The sequence below is a fragment of the Notolepis coatsorum genome (genome assembly GCF_963971535.1).
Source record: "Notolepis coatsorum genome assembly, chromosome: 10".
NCBI classification, from domain to species: Eukaryota; Metazoa; Chordata; class Actinopteri; order Aulopiformes; family Paralepididae; genus Notolepis; species Notolepis coatsorum.
The window spans coordinates 110495100-110515820 of record NC_140174.1 but is presented as its reverse complement, the minus strand read 5'-3'; the positions used below and the strand labels follow the sequence as shown (position 1 = coordinate 110515820).

Here is a 20721-nt window from a genome sequence, read left to right as displayed (position 1 = left end):
GCAACGGTGACAGGCGTCCACCTGCGTAGCCGGTTACTCTCCCTGTTGGGATCAATGACGGCCATTGTTTGTTCAGCGTACAAGTTTGTTTGCTGTGCAATGCCACCCATGAGTTCATCAGTGAGGAACAGCCGCAGAAAGGCAAGGGGTTTGGTGGATGTGATGGTGGCCGCATCGTGTAGTGGTCTTGGCTCTGCATCAAAGGTAAATTCGAGTGGCACAAAACTATCGGTACCTTTGATCCACTCATCGCTCCCACCAGCTGTGCTTTTACGGCCTCGGCCCCGGCCTCTGCCTGTAAATTATGAGATTACAATAACTAACTGGTATACTACAATGCACTGTAGACACATTCATATAATACATATTTAGAAACTTGTGTGAGTGAATGAGTCAGTGTGAGATAGTGATCAAAACTCACCCCGCTGCTTAGCGTGAAGATCCTCTTCTTCAGCATCCGTCTCTGCCTCAGCAGCTGGGCCTTTCGCTGAAATAACAAGGGACGTCAGCTTTGTCACAATGCATGAGAGAGAAAGAGAGAGAGAGATAGAGAGAGCGAGATATATACACTATACATACCTATCGGAGGTGTGCATGGTCTCCTGCATGGCAACGTCGACATCGGAGTCAACGGACTCCATGTCATCTCTTGCCCCTTCCTCAACCTCCTCCACAGAGTCGGTGTCAGAATCTGCAATAAAAAACAGTAAAGTCTGATTTTTGAGAGAGAGAGAGGAGAGGACACACACCATTTAGAGAGATAGAGAGAGAGAGACAGAGATAGAGATAGGATATGAGGAGAGGATAGAATAGACACACACACGTGTGTGTCTCTTCTCTCCTCATATCCCATCTCTCTCTGTCTCCCTCTCTCTCTCTCTGTCTCTCTCCCCCCCCCCCCCCCATCCCATCCCCCCCACCCCCCCCCCCCCCAGTAATGCTTTATGATGTGGGCCTTGTGTAGCCTGGTGTGAGTATCCGGCCCATCCCCCGTATGCTTGTTGATGTCTCTCTCTCTCTCTCTCTCTCTCTCTCTCTCTCTCTCTCTCTCTCTCTCTCTCTCTCTCTCTCTGTCTCTGTCTCTGTCTCTGTCTCTATCTGTCTCTCTCTGTCTCAGAGAGAGACAGAGAGAGACAGATAGAGACAGAGAGAGAGAGAGAGAGAGAGACATCAACAAGCATACAGGGGATGGGGGGGGGGGGGGAGAGAGACCGAGAGAGAGACAGAGAGAGAGATGGGATATGAGGAGAGAAGAGACACACACGCGTGTGTGTCTATTCTCTCCTCTCATATCCTATCTCTATCTCTCTCTCTGTCTCTCTCTCTCTCTCATATCATCAGAGAGAGACAGAGACAGAGAGAGACATCAAAAAGCATACAGGGATGGGCCGGATACTCACACCTGGCTGCCTGTACGTTAATGCCAAGCAAGCAGTGCAAAAATGCTTCCGCATTCGTCACCGCACGCTAGTGCGGTAAAGCGCCCTTCTTTTCAGACAAATGCTACCGTGCGTGCACCGGCGGCGGCGTGCTCGCTCAGGTGCGTGCGTGCGCCGGCGTGCTCGCGCGAGGTGCCCGCGCATGCGCATGAGATCCCGCCTTGAGCGGAGCTCAATATATATAAGTCACCGCCCCTTATTCAGTATCTACCAATAGCTCAATTGGCAAGGACACATGGCTGTGGATCCTATGGCTTGTTTGCTGGCGAGTTCGAATCCCATCGAAAATATTTTTTAACGTGATTTTTTTTTAACGTGTATTATTTCGCCGGTTAAGGTTATTTCGCCGGTTAAGGTTAGGCATGGTTAAGGTTAAGGTTAAGGTTAGGCATTGTTTCGGAGTTGGTTAAGGTTAGAACGGTTAAGTTTAGGCGCTGTTAAGGAGCTGGTTAAGGTTAGAGTTTGTCAAAGAGAATGGCAATATAATTTCTATGGTTAAGGTTAGGCATGGTTTCGGAGTTGGTTAAGGTTAGAACGGTTAAGTTTAGGCGTTGTTAAGGAGCTGGTTAAGGTTAGAGTTTGTCAAAGAGAATGGCAATAGACAGCCTATTTCCGCGCGACCTGGGCGCTGGGCGGCGGAAAATGAAAGGCGCATTACTGCATGCCACTACGGTAAATTTTTGCACTGCTTGCTTGGCATAAAGCTACACGCCACCTGGCTACACAAGGCCCACATCAAAAGCATTACTGGGGGGGGGGGGGGGGGGGGGATGGGATGGGGGGGATACTAACACCTGGACATATGCCTAACAGATCACACAGTGTCATGTCTAACAAAATGTCCTAACAAAATGGCATAACAGTCTAATCAAATTGAATTATATGTACCCAATCTGCGATTATATATTGTATAATTGATATTATATATGTATGCCCCTACACTACCACATGCAACGCCAACAACATGCACACATCAAAGGCCATGCACAATGCATTGAGTAACCATGGCACACATGATCAAAGAATCAGAGAACATCAAAGACACAACGTGGCTATATCATGCAGTCACAAAACATTCTAACAATCTAATCAAATTGAATTATATGTACCCAATCTGCGATTATATATTGTATAATTGATTTTATATATGTATGCCCCTACACCACCACATGCAACGCCAACAACATGCACACATCAAAGGCCATGCACAATGCATTGAGTAACCATGGCACACATGATCAAAGAATCAGAGAACATCAAAGACACAACGTGGCTATATCATGCAGTCACAAAACATTCTAACAATCTAATCAAATTATAATTATATGTACTATTATACATACCCATTCTTCTATTGTACGGCCACACCCCTTCACGTTCTTGCATGGGTTCATCATCTATGTCGTCCTCCATGTCCAATCTGCCTTTACCTATAAAGATATATATAATAAATCACAGTTAGCATCAATGGTCAAACATTCAATCATAAACCAGGCCATACATCTAGGCTGTGCACTTTGCTTTTCATTACATTGACTAAACACATGCATATATTCGCGTTACTGTGTATATACCCCGCGTTACAGACGCAATATAGCGACACAATAATAATAATTCATTGATTTTTATAGCACTTTTCAAAGACCCACAGTCGCTGATCATATACATACGCTGCACATGAATATATTAGCTTGCAATGTATCTACAAACATTCGATCATACGAGATACATCACGCACATGGATTCAATAAACACATGCATATATATATATTCGAGTTACACATGCCTTGAATTGACCATTTATTGGATTGAAATTACCTGGCGTCCACTCGTCAAGATCATCTACAGCAATGTCGATCTCAGACTTGTCCGAGGTGTGTGACGACGGCGGCGACACATGCCGGGTCTTGGCAACCCGCTTCCTTGTGGCTCTGACCGGGGCGGGGCGGCGAATCGATCGTTACCGGAGAGCCGGTGGCAGCGGCCACGACCGGAGAACTGATCAACACCGGAGGGCCGGCGGCAGCCGCCACGGCCGGAGGACTGATCGGTGCCGGCCTCACCTGAGGCGGAGGTGCATGGCTTGGCCCAGCGGCAGCTGGTGCTGGTGCAACCGGGGCCTGGGCGAACGGCAGTGTGGTCTGGACGTATCGGTCCGGGAGTTTGCCTCTCCTCGACGACTTCCTCATTCTCCGCATTGTGAATACCTACTCTCAACTATTACTATAAAAACGGCTATGAAAATCTACTAACTAGTGTTACTAAAACACGGACTAAGCACTTATCTAAAAGTGCTGTACTTGCTACAGTACGTGCAACTAATATTACCTGGTACTACAAAAGAAAATAAGTATTACAAAATGAAGAAAATATATTATCAATCACTACTACTACTGGAAATACTATCAATACTACTATCAATGCTAAATGCTCAAAATCAAATCAAAACGCTAATCTCTATCTATTGTTTATTGTTTATTAGCAAAGGATCCCCATTAGCTGACGCCAAGACGTCAACTAGTCTTCCTGGGGTCCGAGACGACATTAAAACATTACAACATATACATTGCAATTAAAACATAATACAATTAAAACATAGCAAGACTTACCAAATAAGGAAACACAACATAGCAAGATGTACCAACCGAGGAACCACAACAACATTAACACACAAACATATTATATCTAAATATGTACATCAACGGTAACATATTGCATATCTCAGCATTGTCAATATTGGCTACATGTAAGATTTTAATTTATTTTTGAAGCTTGCTACACCTTTTATGTCACGTATGTCACTTGGAAGATAATTCCATGCCCTGATAGCCCTATATAAAACTGTTCTTTGCATACGGTTAGTGTTTGTATGGGGTAGAATAATCTGCCCTCTACTTGCCCCTCTGGTAAAATGCATGTGCACATTTGAGGCGTAAATTATTTTATCCGTGATATATTTAGGACTGTGGGTTGTGATCACTTTATGAAAACAAATTAAAAGGTTGGCAGAAAGTCTTTTCTCAACACTCCTCCAACTAAGACGTTCATGCATTTGAACAACACTAGTCCTATATGAACAACCAAGAACGAGTCTTGCTGCCTTATTTTGTACCACTTGTAACCTATTTAGCGACTGCTTTGAAGCAGAAGCCCACACTACAGAACAGTAATCCAAGTGGCACAAAACCAAAGCACAAACAATCAGATTAAACAGTGCAAATGGAAGGAATGGTGCACATTTCCTGGCAGTAGCAATAGATCTACCCATTTTAAAAACAGTTTTGTTTATGTGATCAGACCATGATAAAGTACTATCAAGCCAAAGGCCTAGAAGCTTAGTTTTTTCAACCTGATGTATAGGTTGACCTGCAATTTGTAGAACCAATGTAGGTTTACGTGCCAATCTTTGATTGGTCCCAAAAAGCATACAAACAGTTTTTGATATGTTAAGCACCAGCTTATTTGTTTTTATATAGTCATATAAAATGTCCAATTCACCAGCCAAAACCTGATTGAGCTCAGAGTTTGTAGCTGCAGCATAATAAAGGGTTGAATCATCAGCATATAAAGTCAGACTAGCCTGATGAATAGAAAAAGGCATATCATTAGTAAAAATAGAAAATAAGAGGGGCCCCAGGCAACTCCCCTGTGGGACACCGCATTCTAACCCTCTACTGCCTGACAAAGCACCATTAAAATAGACCCTCTGAGACCTCGAGGACAAATAACTCCTAAAAAATAAAATTGCTGAGTTATTAAAACCATAGCAAATGAGTTTTTGTATTAAAAGATTGTGATCAATCACATCAAATGCGGCACTGAAGTCTAACATAATAGCACCCACCAGCATTGAACTATCGATAGCTGAAAGCCAACTATCAGACATTTGTGTCAAAGCAGTACTGGTCGAATGACCTGCCCTGTATGCATGTTGGTGTACAGTTGTTATGTCATTAGCTGAAAAGTAGGCCTGGACTTGCTCAGACACAATCTATATATCTATCTATCTCTCTCTCTCTCTCTCAATGATAATAACTGTATTCACAAAATCCGAAGACGCACTGAGCTCACGCAGCTTGTGCTCAGGTTAAATATCAGGTGGGCAGGTCATGATCGTCACGATCTTTACTATCGACCAATCACAGCAGAGATCCATCATCCTTATAATAATGCAGGTAGATTGACTGATAACATTATACATGCGTTACAACATAGGGCTATACTGCCACCTAGCGGATTCGAGCGAAGTTGCATGTCTAGACGTTAAGAAATGTGGTAGCAAGATGGCCGCCGATGTCTAGTTCATGAAAATCGAAAAAGAAAAAAAAAATCAGAAATCTCGTGAGTGGCATTCCACGTCACTATTAAAAACCTGAGATATCTCGTGAGTGGCACTCAAAGTGTTAATGTACTTTGTATTTATGTGGACGTAAATAAAGCATTTAAAATGTGTGTGTGTCTGTGTGCCTGTGTGTGCAGATGCAGAGCTGGTCCTCCCCACTATTCGCAGTGCGGTGGAGAAGCAGTTGACCCTCATCGCTCTGGGAAAAGCCAACTTCCAGTCGGTGCTGCAGCACACGCTGGACATCTTCAAGAGGAAGTTCCACTACTTTGTGGACTCCATCAACAGTGAGTTCACATGGTGACGTTACATTCACATGTGTTGTCATCATGCAGCACAAGTACAGTACAACCACAAGAAGTCTGGCATCCAACCAGAGTATAAATGTAACAGTAAAGTGCAATAGTAATATACAATGTACTAGTAATTGAACTGGGTATGAAATATATAAATTAGTACTACTGAGTAATAGTGCTAATCAGATATATGTACAGAGTTGTAGTATTAATATGTACAGTGATACAGGTATAAAGACACTATGGTAGTAAGTCATACTGGCCAGCAGCATAACTATTAAGAGTAGGTAAGGGATATGTACAGATATAGATATAGTATCTACAGATATGTACAGATATATATATATATATATATATATATATATATATATATATATATATATATATATATATATATATATATATGTATATGTAAGAATAAATATATATGCGATTAATACAGCACTATTGTACATGCTATCATAGAGTTATATGGGTAGACTATAGTATGAGGTATCCATAAACACATGTTCAGTATCTATAAACACATGTTCAGTATCTATAAACACATGTTCAGTATCTATTAGGGGTGGAACGGTTCACTAAATTGACGGTTCGGTTCGTATCACGGTTTTGGGGTAACGGTTTTCGGTTCGGTTCGATATACCTTGTTTTTTTATTAAATTTTTTAAATGTAACACTCCAAAAATGTAAACATGCTTCTCATTTATAAAAAAAAAAAAAAAAATGGTTTACAGCGGTGTGCCTTAAATAATGTTTGGCAGACCGAACTGACTGAAAAATATAGGCTACATTTGTCAAAGTATTAACTTAGTGCAAACAAACAAAATAAAATAATTAAACCTTTCTATTTGTGTGGCCATAGACAAAGGCCATCAACACAAAGTATGCATATGCTCACCCAGCACTAGACTTTCCTTTCTTTCAAATAAACACAAAAAACAATGTTTAAATTCCCTGATTGTCAGTTTTTTTTTTTTTTTTTTTTTTAACTTCATTTTTTAGCGTTTATCGCTTTTCTGGTCAAGCATGACCGACAGATGTAGGGTGAAACGGGAGAGAGTCTGAACAAAAGTTGAACTATTTTCAACTTTAGGCGCTGGGAGCGCTCCGCCCAAAAACGCTGCCGCAGAGAGCGCTAAAACGCGAGGTGCAGCGCTGGGAAAAGGAGTGCGCCTTTCGCGTCTCTAGCATAGAAATGAATGACAGAAAGGAGCTGACGACTCATAAAACGTCCCCGGTCGACACGGGCCCTTAGAAGGCCATCAATATAAAATGCTGTACTGTTTCAAAACATCACTGCTCTGTTCATTCTATTTTTAAAATACGTACATTGTCTGTCTACATTTATTTAGACTAACATTATTTAAAATTGAGTGCAACTGTGGTGGATTACGTAATTCGGTGAGTTTGAACTATCTATGGGTTGGCGGGTCCGCAGGGACAGTTTAGCGTGTGGGACCTTCTCGACTCTAACTTTACCGGAATTGAATCATGTTGATAACATGCAGTGGAAAAGCGGCAATAGTCCCGGTTGGAGTTAGTAAACACAGTTGTATGTTAGCCTTCTTGGATGTTGAATAAACGCCTATCATTGTCTTTCAACACCCCGCCTCTCAGACTCCCATTTTCTCCTCTGCTAGGTAGTAGCTATGGTAACATTTCAGGTTGGCTGTATTAGAGCTGGTCATAGTTAAAGTGCGTTGTGTTGTTGTGCAAACCGTGCTAACGTTAACGTTATGATGTGTGTAGGCCTATGTAATGTTAATGGCTATGTTTTTAAAGTCGTAATGAAGATTGATTTATAATATATTGCGCTTGCCATTTCCACAAACTGACTAGCACCTGCTGCCAGCTGAGCAGCCGGTGCGTCACATCTCCCGGCTCCGAGCCAAATGAAGATTTTTTTGCTCATCCCGTGAACCGTACAATACACACACGCCCCGAACCGGGGAGGTCGTGCCGAACGGTGTACGGTTCAAATGCATACCGTTCCACCCCTAGTATCTATATACACATGTTCAGTATCTATAAACACATGTTCAGTATCTATATATAAACACATGTTCAGTAAAGGCCAATGTGGCCACAGACTAAAGCACTAGATTTAAAGAGGTTGTTCTGCATGACTGCAGGTGGGAAACACAGATGTACACTTTTCATCGATTAATTGACTAAATCTATGACACTTCGTTGACTAAAGGGTGTCTTTGATCGAGGGCGGCCCTAGTCCATAGACCCCCACAGTGCATCACCTCCTCTCTGTCCCACACAGGCATGGACGAGCTGATGGAGGTGTCCTTCTCCCCCATTGCCGCCTCGGGGAAGCCTCTGTCCCGCTGTGGCAAGTGCCACCGCTTCATGAAGTACATCCAGGTCAGTAGAAGAGTTTCATGAAGTACAACCAGGTCCGGTTAACCTTCTGTAGTGTGGTAGTGAAAGGTTAACCTTCTGTAGTGTGGTAGTGAAAGGTTAACCTTCTGTAGTGTGGTAGTGAAAGGTTTTCCTTCTGTAGTGTGGTAGTGAAAGGGTTAACCTTCTGTAGTGTGGTAGTGAAAGGTTTTCCTTCTGTAGTGTGGTAGTGAAAGGTTAACAGTCTGTAGTGTGGTAGTGAAAGGTTTTCCTTCTGTAGTGTGGTAGTGAAAGGGTTAACCTTCTGTAGTGTGGTAGTGAAAGGTTAACCTTCTGTAGTGTGCTAGTGAAAGGTTAACAGTCTGTAGTGTGGTAGTGAAAGGTTTTCCTTCTGTAGTGTGGTAGTGAAAGGGTTAACCTTCTGTAGTGTGGTAGTGAAAGGTTAACCTTCTGTAGTGTGGTAGTGAAAGGTTAACCTTATGTAGTGTGGTAGTGAAAGGGGTTAACCTTCTGTAGTGTGGTAGTGAAAGGGTTAACCTTCTGTAGTGTGGTAGTGAAAGGGTTAACCTTCTGTAGTGTGGTAGTGAAAGGTTAACCTTCTGTAGTGTGGTAGTGAAAGGTTAACCTTCTGTAGTGTGGTAGTGAAAGGGTTAACCTTCTGTAGTGTGGTAGTGAAAGGGTTAACCTTCTGTAGTGTGGTAGTGAAAGGGTTAAGCAGCAGCTCGGCATCCTGTCTCAGTGAGTCATCAGGTGACGTGGCTCCACAGCTAACATGGAAACTCTTCCGTTTACCTGCGTAGACGTTCCCTCTGGTCTGGCGTGACATTTCCCCCCCAGTCTGACCTGTGGTGCACTCAACAGATCACCTATATAATAGTAATAATAATAATAATATAAACTTTATTTGTAGAGCACCTTTCATACAAGAATTGCAGCTCAAAGTGCTTCACAGCAAAAAAAAAGATCAAGAGCAATGCCTAAAGTGCAGACATAAAATAACTATAAAACGAGCATAAAATAGAACATTAAATCACATAGTTCTTCACATTAGGATCTAACATCTTAATAGCCCTCGTTGTTTATGGTTTGATTCAATGGCAATCTTGAAATAGACGGTAATAAAAGAGTAAACTAGTGCAATAGTGCAGTGCAATACAATGTTTTTTTTTTTTTTTTATAAATGTTTTTGTTTTCAATTTTCGACATAGAACAAGACATCACAATACAATACTGTTAACAATAATAAAAATAATGACACTAACAACAGTAATAACAACACAAGACAGGCAAACAAAAAAATAAGACAATAAAAATTAAATAAGGAAATGACAACAAAAAAGAAATAAAATAAAATAAGTGTGGCTTTCACGTGTGTGCATTATCTCGTGTGCTATATATATGCGTGTTCTACCTACCCATATGTGCGTGTGCTTTACCTATGTATATGTTTTATGTGTACATGCATATATGTGTGGTGTGAACGTGTGCATGTGACCGTGTATTCCCTAGTAGCCCAGAGTACATGTACAGTATTACTGTAGCCAAGAGGACATGTACAGTATTACTGTAGCCAAGAGGACATGTACAGTATCACTGCAGTCAAGTGGGCATGTACAGTATTACTGTAGTCAAGTGGACATGTACAGTATTACTGTAGTCAAGAGGACATGTACAGTATCACTGCAGTCAAGTGGGCATGTACAGTATTACTGTAGTCAAGTGGACATGTACAGTATTACTGTAGTCAAGAGGACATGTACAGTATCACTGCAGTCAAGTGGGCATGTACAGTATTACTGTAGTCAAGAGGACATGTACAGCATTACTGTAGTCAAGAGGGCATGTACAGTATCACTGCAGTCAAGTGGACATGTACAGCACTACTGTAGTCAAGAGGACATGTACAGTATTACTGTAGTCAAGTGGACATGTACAGTATTACTGTAGTCAAGAGGACATGTACAGTATCACTGCAGTCAAGTGGGCATGTACAGTATTACTGTAGTCAAGAGGACATGTACAGCATTACTGTAGTCAAGAGGGCATGTACAGTATCACTGCAGTCAAGTGGACATGTACAGTATTACTGTAGTCAAGAGGACATGTACAGTATTACTGTAGCCAAGAGGACATGTACAGTATCACTGTAGTCAAGAGGACATGTACAGTATTACTGTAGCCAAGAGGACATGTACAGTATCACTGCAGTCAAGTGGGCATGTACAGTATTACTGTAGTCAAGAGGACATGTACAGCATTACTGTAGTCAAGAGGGCATGTACAGTATCACTGCAGTCAAGTGGACATGTACAGTATTACTGTAGTCAAGAGGACATGTACAGTATTACTGTAGCCAAGAGGACATGTACAGTATCACTGCAGTCAAGTGGGCATGTACAGTATTACTGTAGTCAAGAGGACATGTACAGCATTACTGTAGTCAAGAGGGCATGTACAGTATCACTGCAGTCAAGTGGACATGTACAGTATTACTGTAGTCAAGAGGACATGTACAGTATTACTGCAGCCAAGAGGACATGTACAGTATCACTGTAGTCAAGAGGACATGTACAGTATTACTGTAGTCAAGAGGACATGTACAGTATTACTGTAGTCAAGAGGACATGTACAGCATTACTGTAGTCAAGAGGACATGTACAGTATTACTGTAGTCAAGAGGACATGTACAGTATTACTGTAGTCAATGGTACATGTACAGCATTACTGTAGTCAAGAGGAAATGTACAGTACTACTGTAGTCAAGAGGACATGTACAGCATTACTGTAGTCAAGAGGACATGTACAGCACTACTGTAGTCAAGAGGACATGTACAGCATTACTGTAGTCAAGAGGACATGTACAGTATTACTGTAGTCAAGAGGACATGTACAGCATTACTGTAGTCAAGAGGAAATGTACAGTACTACTGTAGTCAAGAGGACATGTACAGCATTACTGTAGTCAAGAGGACATGTACAGTATTACTGTAGTCAAGAGGACATGTACAGTATTACTGCAGTCAAGAGGAAATGTACAGCACTACTGTAGTCAAGAGGACATGTACAGCATTACTGTAGTCAAGAGGACATGTACAGCATTACTGTAGTCAAGAGGACATGTACAGCACTACTGTAGTCAAGAGGACATGTACAGTATTACTGCAGCCAAGAGGAAATGTACAGTACTACTGTAGTCTAGAGGACATGTACAGTATCACTGCAGCCAAGAGGACATGTACAGCATTACTGTAGTCAAGAGTACATGTACAGTATTACAATGCCAGTACCGTCAGACAAAACAAGGCAGCAGTGGGAGGTTACTGGTAATGGGGAAATCCGGCGAGTACAGTGGTGGTGGATAGTGCAGGCCCAATATGTGACAGATAAGGGTCCCAGAGCAATACAATGGTTAATCAAATAGAATAGACGGAGTAAAATGATGCAATAGTGCAGTGCAATACAAATCGGTACTCTCATTTACAATACAAATGTTATTAAAAAGCCCTCATTTACGATACATAATAATAATAATATAGTAGATTAACTATATATTACCTATTAGGCCTCTGCACTGAATGTCTTCAGAAATGTCTCTTCTAGTCGTGCCACCTGCACCAATTCAACAAGATCACACATACAGGTGAGTGGGCTATTTACTGGGCTAGAAGTAGAATTTAAGTGGTCTAGGTTAGATTCAATTAGATTAGTTTCAAATATATTGTCATCATACAGCACACGTACATATCTATAGATATGTAAAATGGATTATATGCAGGTATGTACAGACAGAGTGGATAGATATATACGTTAACACATTGGACGCCGGGCATTGTGCCCATCATTGTACCCAGTCTGCCAGCACTGTAACCCTATGGAGATGTTTACCTTCTTTGCAGGGCTATAACTTTTTTAATTTGATTGCTATATTGACATTATTATGGCCCATTCAACATCGATTATCTATCGTTCCGGATGTGGGAACGTTATATTTTTTTATTCATACATTGTTGTGTTAATACCTTTGAGAATATAAGTATGTTTTTAAGCTTTTATGCTGTAATTCCAAAAACGCTAGTTATAAGCCCTGACGCATATGATAGATTATCGATTGGCGTTTCTTTCCTATACACCCTATATTAAAAAATTCAAATGTATATGATCGGTATACATTATGCTTGATCATGCGTGAAGGAAAGGGGGGGTTCGTTTATAATTCCTTGATCGTCAGTAACGGCTTTATTTAGTATGGGTTGATATATTGATCAGACTGATTGCAAACAAGGAAATGGACAATCGGGCTGAAAATAACGTTAAGTGTCCTCTTACCGTTCGCCGATGAGACTGGAGGAAAAAGATCCCAATTATTTGACGCCAATCTCCTAGATCCATTTCCGGTTTGTATGGCACAATAAACGCCGAAATCATATAGATTATTGCGTTTTGGCACGAAGACTGGGTTAGGCCTCAGAGTGGCACCGCTATCGAAACGAATAGACAGACACTCAGGCCGCACCGAGAGAGCACAGAGCTCACCCACGCGCTTAGCGGAGGTGACGGCCAGCAGGAACGCAGTCTTGAACGACAGCTGTTCCAAAGGCGCTTGCTCAAGAGGCTCAAACGGGGCCTCGGACAACCGACCGAGGACCAATTGAAGATCCCAACTCGGAGCCAGAGAACGTTTCACCGGCTTAAGGCGCCGAGCGCCAAGCAGGAAACGCTTCACAAGAGGGTGGCCTTACACCACTCTTGGAAAATACGCCACCTACCCGTGTAACCCGCGATAGTGGAGGGAGCATGCGCGTTCCGGATGGTACCAACCACAGAAGGATCCATCCTCTCCAGACTCACCCTCTCACCAGCCAAACCATCAGCGGCTGGCCCAGCACAGGGAACTAACACAGAGACCCGTGCGCTTGAGAGAGGGCCCGCGATGACCAAGGAACAGGCCACGACGGGGCTACCAAGAGCTGGATCAGGACCGCGAACCACACAGCTGCGCCCCGGTCCGGCGCAATCAGGATCAAGGACCTGCGCTCCTCAACGTACCCGCCCCAACAACTGACCTAACAGATGTATGTGGGGAAAGAATCCCAGGCAGCACGGCATCGGTCCCAGACCTGCCTGACTATGTCCGGACGTAATCCCCACCCGTCAGGGTGAGGACCGCCCCGCGACATCACACCTGTACCCACATTCACCCTGCCGGGGATGTGGAGAGCCCTCAGGCTGCGCAGATGGAGAACGCCCATAGCCAGCCGCCCGGTGCAGACGGGGGGAGCGTACTCCTCCCTGTCTGTCGATATACGACGCTGACGTCGTATTGTCCGTCCTGATCAAACACCGTTTGAGGACCAGAAGGACCGCCTTCAATACCAATACATTGAACGTAGCGCAGACCGGGCAGCATGGCTTGCCAGCTGCCCCCTACTGCGTTGGCCCGACGTGTCTCCAGTGAGGGAGGCGTTAATGAAAAACGTGACGTGACAGCCTACTGCCCATGGGGACCCCCCTGGTGAGGACCCCAGGCCCTCCCCAGGGGGCGAGGTCCCCCAGTACTGACACGGGAACCTTAGCCGCTTCCACTTGCCTCTCACCGGGTCTATTTCCATACTGGAAAAAAACCACCTCCGTAACCTCCTCCTGGGGTGAAGAGGAGGCCAAGAGGGACCACGGAATGAGCAGATGCCATCATAACGAGCAGGCGTATCACGGACATCGCCGTAACCGTCCTAGGACGGAACCTCCCGAGCGTGTCGACAACACGCTCTGAGAGGGATGCCCATAGCACTCCACCCGTTGACTGGGAAGAGGAGTACTCTACTTCCAGTCTACAGCAAACCCCAGGCTGGTAGGAATTCCATCACCTGCCTGGTATGAGACCTGACGATCCACCTTGACCGCCAAGGACCAGAACATCGTCAGGGCAGAATACACTCCGTAACCCCTGACGACGCAGAGGCCCCAGTGCGGCCTCCACGCACTTGGTGAAGATGCGGGGAGCCAGAGAAAAGCAGAACGGCAGCCTCTGGTACTCATACGCTAAACCCTGCAAAGGAAGCATAGGTAAGCCCTAGGATGGAAGATCGGGGATGCGAATACGCATCCTACAGCTCTATGGAGGAGAACCAGGCCCCCACCTGACAGTGTTCAACAGGTAGGAGATGATCCAAAAAATGCTGAACCTTCCCATGGGACAGGTCCAGCATGGGTCTGACACCCCCCCTTCCCGATTTCTCGGGCACCAGAGAATACCGGGAGGAAAATGCCACGACGATGGCTTGCTTCGTCCACAGAGATTGGATCTCGTTGACCAGAGCTGTCACTGCTGGTGACCCTGACAATAGGGTCTGTACCAAACCCGAAAACAAGTGGCGTTGTGTAAATACAAGTCCCCGCCACAGCGTTCTCTCCATCCACCTCGACATATGGTACTGCTGTAGCCATATGTGATGATACTCCCAACGCACCCGTCGCCATTTGGCGCAGGTCCGCTAGGAACTGTAGATAGGCGGCCCGGTCCCACCCGCTGTGCGTAGCCAACCCTGGACCCGTGCGAGCAGAGCGTTCCGTGGAGTCGGGTCGGACCCTGACACTACCCACGAGGCAATCGCACCCAAGGGGGGGACCCCGACAGAAAGGGCCGGTTTGATACAGGGGAAGCTGACATCAGTCTAGGTGACAAAAGCTCCCCCACTGAACTCCCCTCCAGAACATGCTGAGTTGTTCTGCAGCTGGACATGCAAGGTGTGAGGCCCCCATGGGTTCCTACACACCGTAGCCCTGCAGTGATATTACTACCACCCAAATCACGCGCGCCTGCGAGACCACTGCCAATCTTTCAGGAGTGGGAGGCACCAACATGATACCCGGCCTGGCGAAGGCGATGCCGGGGAAGCCCGCACTGTGTGCCTCAAAAAGGTCTCGAGCCCCCCTGCTGACAACACTTGTAGTTGACAGACGTAACACCAGGCTCAACCAAACACAGCTTATGGTGTGGGAGCCGCTTGACGGCACAACATTCTCACGGACAGACCCAGTCTCAGCCATCAACTGGGTGTCAGCCTCTGTCCCCATGAGAAGCGAAACATGAGGCCGCATGCGCTTCAACGAAGGCTTGCGGCCCGCAGCCAAAGGAAACAAATCAGAGCCCCTTTTCCGCTGGTGTTGGGGGAGGGAGTGATCGGAGAGCGGGCTGTTCGCGGCAGGACGGCGACGGTTTCTCAGGCCGTGCTCATCCAACATGGCCGATCCCTCGGCCGCCAAGGCTGTCGGCCTTGTGGACACCTGTTGACTCAACGCCCAGGATACCTCTGGCGGGGGAAACATGGCCGCCTGTCGAGGGCCCCGCCATAGTCGCTGACGAGGCTGTGCTCTCACCTCTCGCTGCGCGGCGTGAGGCGGTGTGGGGCCTAGGACAAATACCGCCCGCGCTCCAGCGGAAGACCAAGATCCTCTGCGGAGAGGAGCCCTGAGGAGGGAACCTCCCTGCGGTTATAGCTTGCGGCTAGGTCAAAGCTAATAACGTCAACAACCTCGCGCAATGTTCCGACGTCGGCTGGCCCTCAAGGCCCCGCCACCAGACAAAATTTGACAGAAACAGCAATTCGAACACAGTTACTAATCGCTGCCAATTCCATACCGTGGCGGTACAGGCTTTAACAGCAACCTCCACTGTGGTGTGCACCATGAAGGGGTTAATGAATAAATGAACTAAACACCACCAATATACTGTAGAATGGGCTAGCCCATACACACAACGTTAAGGGGATGCGGACCAAAGAACCAGTCCCGCATTCATTCATAATAATCACAAACAGCACACCAGCCCTAGACCTCAGCCCATTTACCCATGAAAAGGTAAACAAAGCCCCCCCGCAATACTCCCCAGTAGACACCGATTGACCGTCAGCATGAATGGTTAACAGGAGGGAAGACTGTAGACAGAAATCCTGCAGCGGGGAGACAAAACAGAAACGGTAGCCCAGCATAGCATAGCGTTAGCCGCGCGCTCCAGGGTAACGGAGAAAACAACAGCGTTTACCCAGACATCCTGCCCCTGGCGCCGATACACAACTCTGTTGTCTCCCGGGACAACCCGAGCAACATCACCAACGCCAGCATTGTTATGCCTAGTGACATCCCACAGCGGGGAACATTAGAACAGTGACCCAGCATTATAGCATTTAGTATTAGCAGCGCGCTCCAGGGCAGCCTGGAAAACGTCCAACTCAGAGGGACGTTCACCCAGACATCCTGCCCCTTGCGCCGATACACAACTCGGTTGTCCAACAGAACAACAAGCAGCATTACTAACACCAGCGTTAATGCCTGATGGCACAGAGCCTACCTGGTGCGAGTTAGCTCGATAGCTAAACATTGCACGCTGTCCCTCGAACCGCTGCCAAGAGACTAGGAACACCAGGACAGACCCGACGTGCCGTTGGAACATGCCGAGAAGATTCCAGGGGCTGGCAAATCTTCGGCGAATACCCAACATTGCGCAATTTCTCATACTTTTCATAACGCTAGTTCACAGGGTGCAAGCATCCGCCATGATGGAAATGAAATAGAGGAAGGGCGAGTGGTGAACCACGCCTGCTGCCTTATAGTACGGCACTGGGGCGGGCCTGGTCAGATGCTGGGTGCATTTGTTTTTCTCTAATGAAGTACAGTAGGTACTGGAGATGAGGTACATCTCGATGGCGAAGAGCAAGACGCGATTCGCCAGTACGACTATATAACTGTCTCTCAACTAAGACATCCAACAAACTAACACATCCAACTGTCTCTCAACTAAGACATCCAACAAACTAACACATCCAACTGTCTCTCAACTAATACATCCAACAAACTAACACATCCAACTTTTCTTTGTTTTTGAACCTACTTTCTATAGAACTTCATTCTTAGATGCTTCTATAGAAAGTAGGTTAAAAAAAATAAAATAAAAATGTCTTTGCCCTATAGGAAAAAAAAGTTTTCTTTGCCCTATAGGAGGATTTTTTTTTAACCTACCGTACTTTCTATAGAAGCAGCTGGGAGGTGCGCTGTTTTAAGTGAGCGTGGATTATTGAATTGATTGATTGATTGATTGCAAATTTTATTACTGTCCGCCTTGTTTCCAACTGGTTAAGCTTGGCGACTCTTTCGAAGTCGCCCTATTTCGAAGTTGGTTATGCTTAGAGTTTGGAATCAGGGCTGGTGGTCTATCACCCTGCTCTAAAGATAAACTCTAAGCATAACCAACTTCGAAAGAGGGCGACTTCGAAAGAGTCGCCAAGCTTAACCAGTTGGAAACTAGGCGGACAGTAATAAAATTTGCAATCAATCAATTCAATAATCCACGCTCACTTAAAACAGTGCACCTCCCAGCTGCTTCTATAGAAAGTAGGTTAAAAAAAAATCAATCAATTTGCGCGATACTTATTTTGTTCCACAATGACTAATGACCCACCAATTACATAATCCAACATTGTTTAACAAACTAACACATTCGCCGTGACAGAATCGTTTTTGATTTAGTCGTTATGACCCTATCAACATATCCATTCGTAAGGTTATTGTCCGCCATCTTGCTTTCACTTCTAAATCCATGACTGGCGGAGTGATCGTAATTCGGTTGTGGGCGGGTTCTAGGACCACGAGCGTGGTGTTATGACAAATAAACACGTGTGTAACTTGACTGTTTTAGCCAATCAGAATCGAGAGATTTGCATGCCATTGTATAATGCACACTACATCACCCCTGAGTGGAACATGGAAAGCCAAACGTTCCCCCACTGTACCAAACCTTGACTTCAAAACCGAGTTTTTTGTGTACCGTTACACCCCTAGTAGGTTGTCTTACTGGAGTCTACAGCCAATCAATTATGCACTCAAACTGGTTCACCTTCTCAAGCCAAGTATGCACACATTGGATTTGTAAAACACAACTTTGTGGCCCTATTGTAGAAGTTAGACGGAGGCCTCTGGCTTCACCACACAGTCCTCTGTCTTCACCTCAGCATAGCTGTTTCCATGAAACTTTGGCCTAAGAGGAACTCCTTTCAGAAGGAACTTGTTTTTCAGCAAGTTTCCCAGAGTATCTCTTCAACAGGTCCCTATGGGACGGGGTACTTGATGTCAACAGGTATAATATAATAATTGTTAGACTAGAAGTCTTTATTTGTCATGCAGTTTTAACACACACACGCGAGATGGGCGACCCACAGGAACACACATGCACTGAGTCGCCGATGAAATGTCTCTCTGCACTTTTCCCATCCCGTTGTCCTTCCCCCCATGGGCAGCCGGGAGTAGATAGGGCGTCAACGTGAGCCGCGCCCCGGGGACCAATCCAAGTGCTCCTGTCCGTCTTCGTCAAGGACGCCACAGCGTTAGCGATCTGTTGTGCATGTTTTTCCATTGGGTCGTTTATCTTATCGGGGGGGGTAACCCTTGCGAGCACGGGGAGAACATGCAAACTCCACACAGAAAGGCCTGGGAGATACCCCACCTGGGTACCTGGCATCATGGAAACCTGGTCCCCAAGCGGGAATCGAACCCTGGACCTTCTTGCTGTGAGGCGACAGTGTTAACCACTACACCACCGTGCCGCTTGGGACAGGGTACATGACACTGAAATGATGTATTTTATATTGTCCAGTGTCTTAGTGAATTCCACTGTTTTACAGATGGAGGAATTAATAAATTAATAAATAAATAATTCTAATGAAAGAAATGTTGTGATGATGACATCCTCTCCCCACCCTACCCCTCAACGCACACACACACACACACACACCCGTACGTCAGATAGAGGCTCTGCTGTGACGCATGGTACCGTTCTCTGTCCTTGGCCACAGCCGCCGGTCCCAAAGCTCTTAGCGGCCGAGGTCCAGCTGCTTCCTGTGGCCTCCAGGCTTTTTAGGCTCATGAATAAATCATACCAGACGCTTAGAATAGACCGGCCATCTATTGGCCATTGTTCATTTTAATTATTATTTGAATATACGTGTGTATGTATATACGTAAGAGGTTGCAATACACAAGGGTTTGGATATGTAAGCCAGCACATGCTACTGCTCACATGTGCCGCCCTCACATGATCTCTCTCTTTAATCCTAAATACTGTAGTTTGTGCTGTACTAATAATAATAATAATAATTAGGGATGTCCCGATCACGTGATCGGGATCGGGGGCAGATCACGTGATTTTCAGAAGATTTTTTTTTTAAACTTTTTTTTTTTTTTTATTCAACAAACATGACCATGTTCCATCTCTTAAACTCATACTGAGGCCTTAGTTTTGGTTTTAAATTGCATATCATCATTCATTTATTTATTGTCACACAGAGCAGAAGAATTTTGCCAAAACAAACGCATTTCCTTTGATTTAATTATACATCAAATGATTTATGTCAAGGATGAGGGGCAGTTGGGGGGACTAGTTGCAGAACTTGCAGTCACCTGATTTGTACAGACGATGGCGCCATTGCTCTCATGAAGCAGCAGGTTGGAGGCGGAGTTTTTAGATTACTCCGGTTGCAATGCCTCGCTTGAATGAAGTTAACTTTTCACCTGGATAACGTCAACATTCAGGGTGAATGTAATGTGAGAAATTGGGATGGGAGAAATATATATATATATTTTTTTTTCGGATCGGGAAAGATCGGTATCGGTAGATACTCAAAATCACATGATCGGGATCGGATCGGGAGCAAAAAAATTTGATCGGGACATCCCTAATAATAAATATACATTCAATTTGTAGTGCACTTTACATTTGGAAACCAAATCCCAAAGTGCTACAGGGTAGACACATAGGCAATTAAAAAACAAGGCATAAAACATACAAAATAAAGGGTTAAACACACAAAGGCATGTATAAAAGGTTTAAAACTAAGAGAAGGCTTTGGTGAAGAGGTATGTTTTTTGTCCTTTTTTAAAAGAAACTAAAAAAGGTAGTCAGGGAGGGCATTCCACAGGCGAGGAGCAGCCGAGCAGAAGGCCCGGTCTCCCATGGTGCGCTAAATAGCTGTAGTGTGTGCAGTACTCTACATGTTATAATCCTAAATACTGTAGTGTGTGCAGTACTCTACATGTTTTAATCCTAAATACTGTAGTGTGTGCAGTACTCTACATGTTATAATCCTAAATAGCTGTAGTGTGTGCAGTACTCTACATGTTTTAATCCTAAATACTGTAGTGTGTGCAGTACTCTACATGTTTTAATCCTAAATACTGTAGTGTGTGCAGTACTCTACATGTTTTAATCCTAAATACTGTAGTGTGTGCAGTACTCTACATGTTT

The 20721-nt window shown here is 44.7% G+C and overlaps 1 protein-coding gene across 1 annotated transcript in view; it reads left to right on the top strand.

The window, feature by feature from the left end:
- The window catches only part of top3b (DNA topoisomerase III beta), a 135207-nt gene that overhangs the window by 103651 nt on the left and 10835 nt on the right, over nt 1-20721 (top strand). Inside the window, exons 14-15 of the mRNA XM_084322848.1 lie at nt 5919-6068; nt 8353-8453. Coding sequence (XP_084178974.1) covers nt 5919-6068; nt 8353-8453 — 251 coding nt within the window. The remainder of the gene's footprint in view (nt 1-5918; nt 6069-8352; nt 8454-20721) is intronic.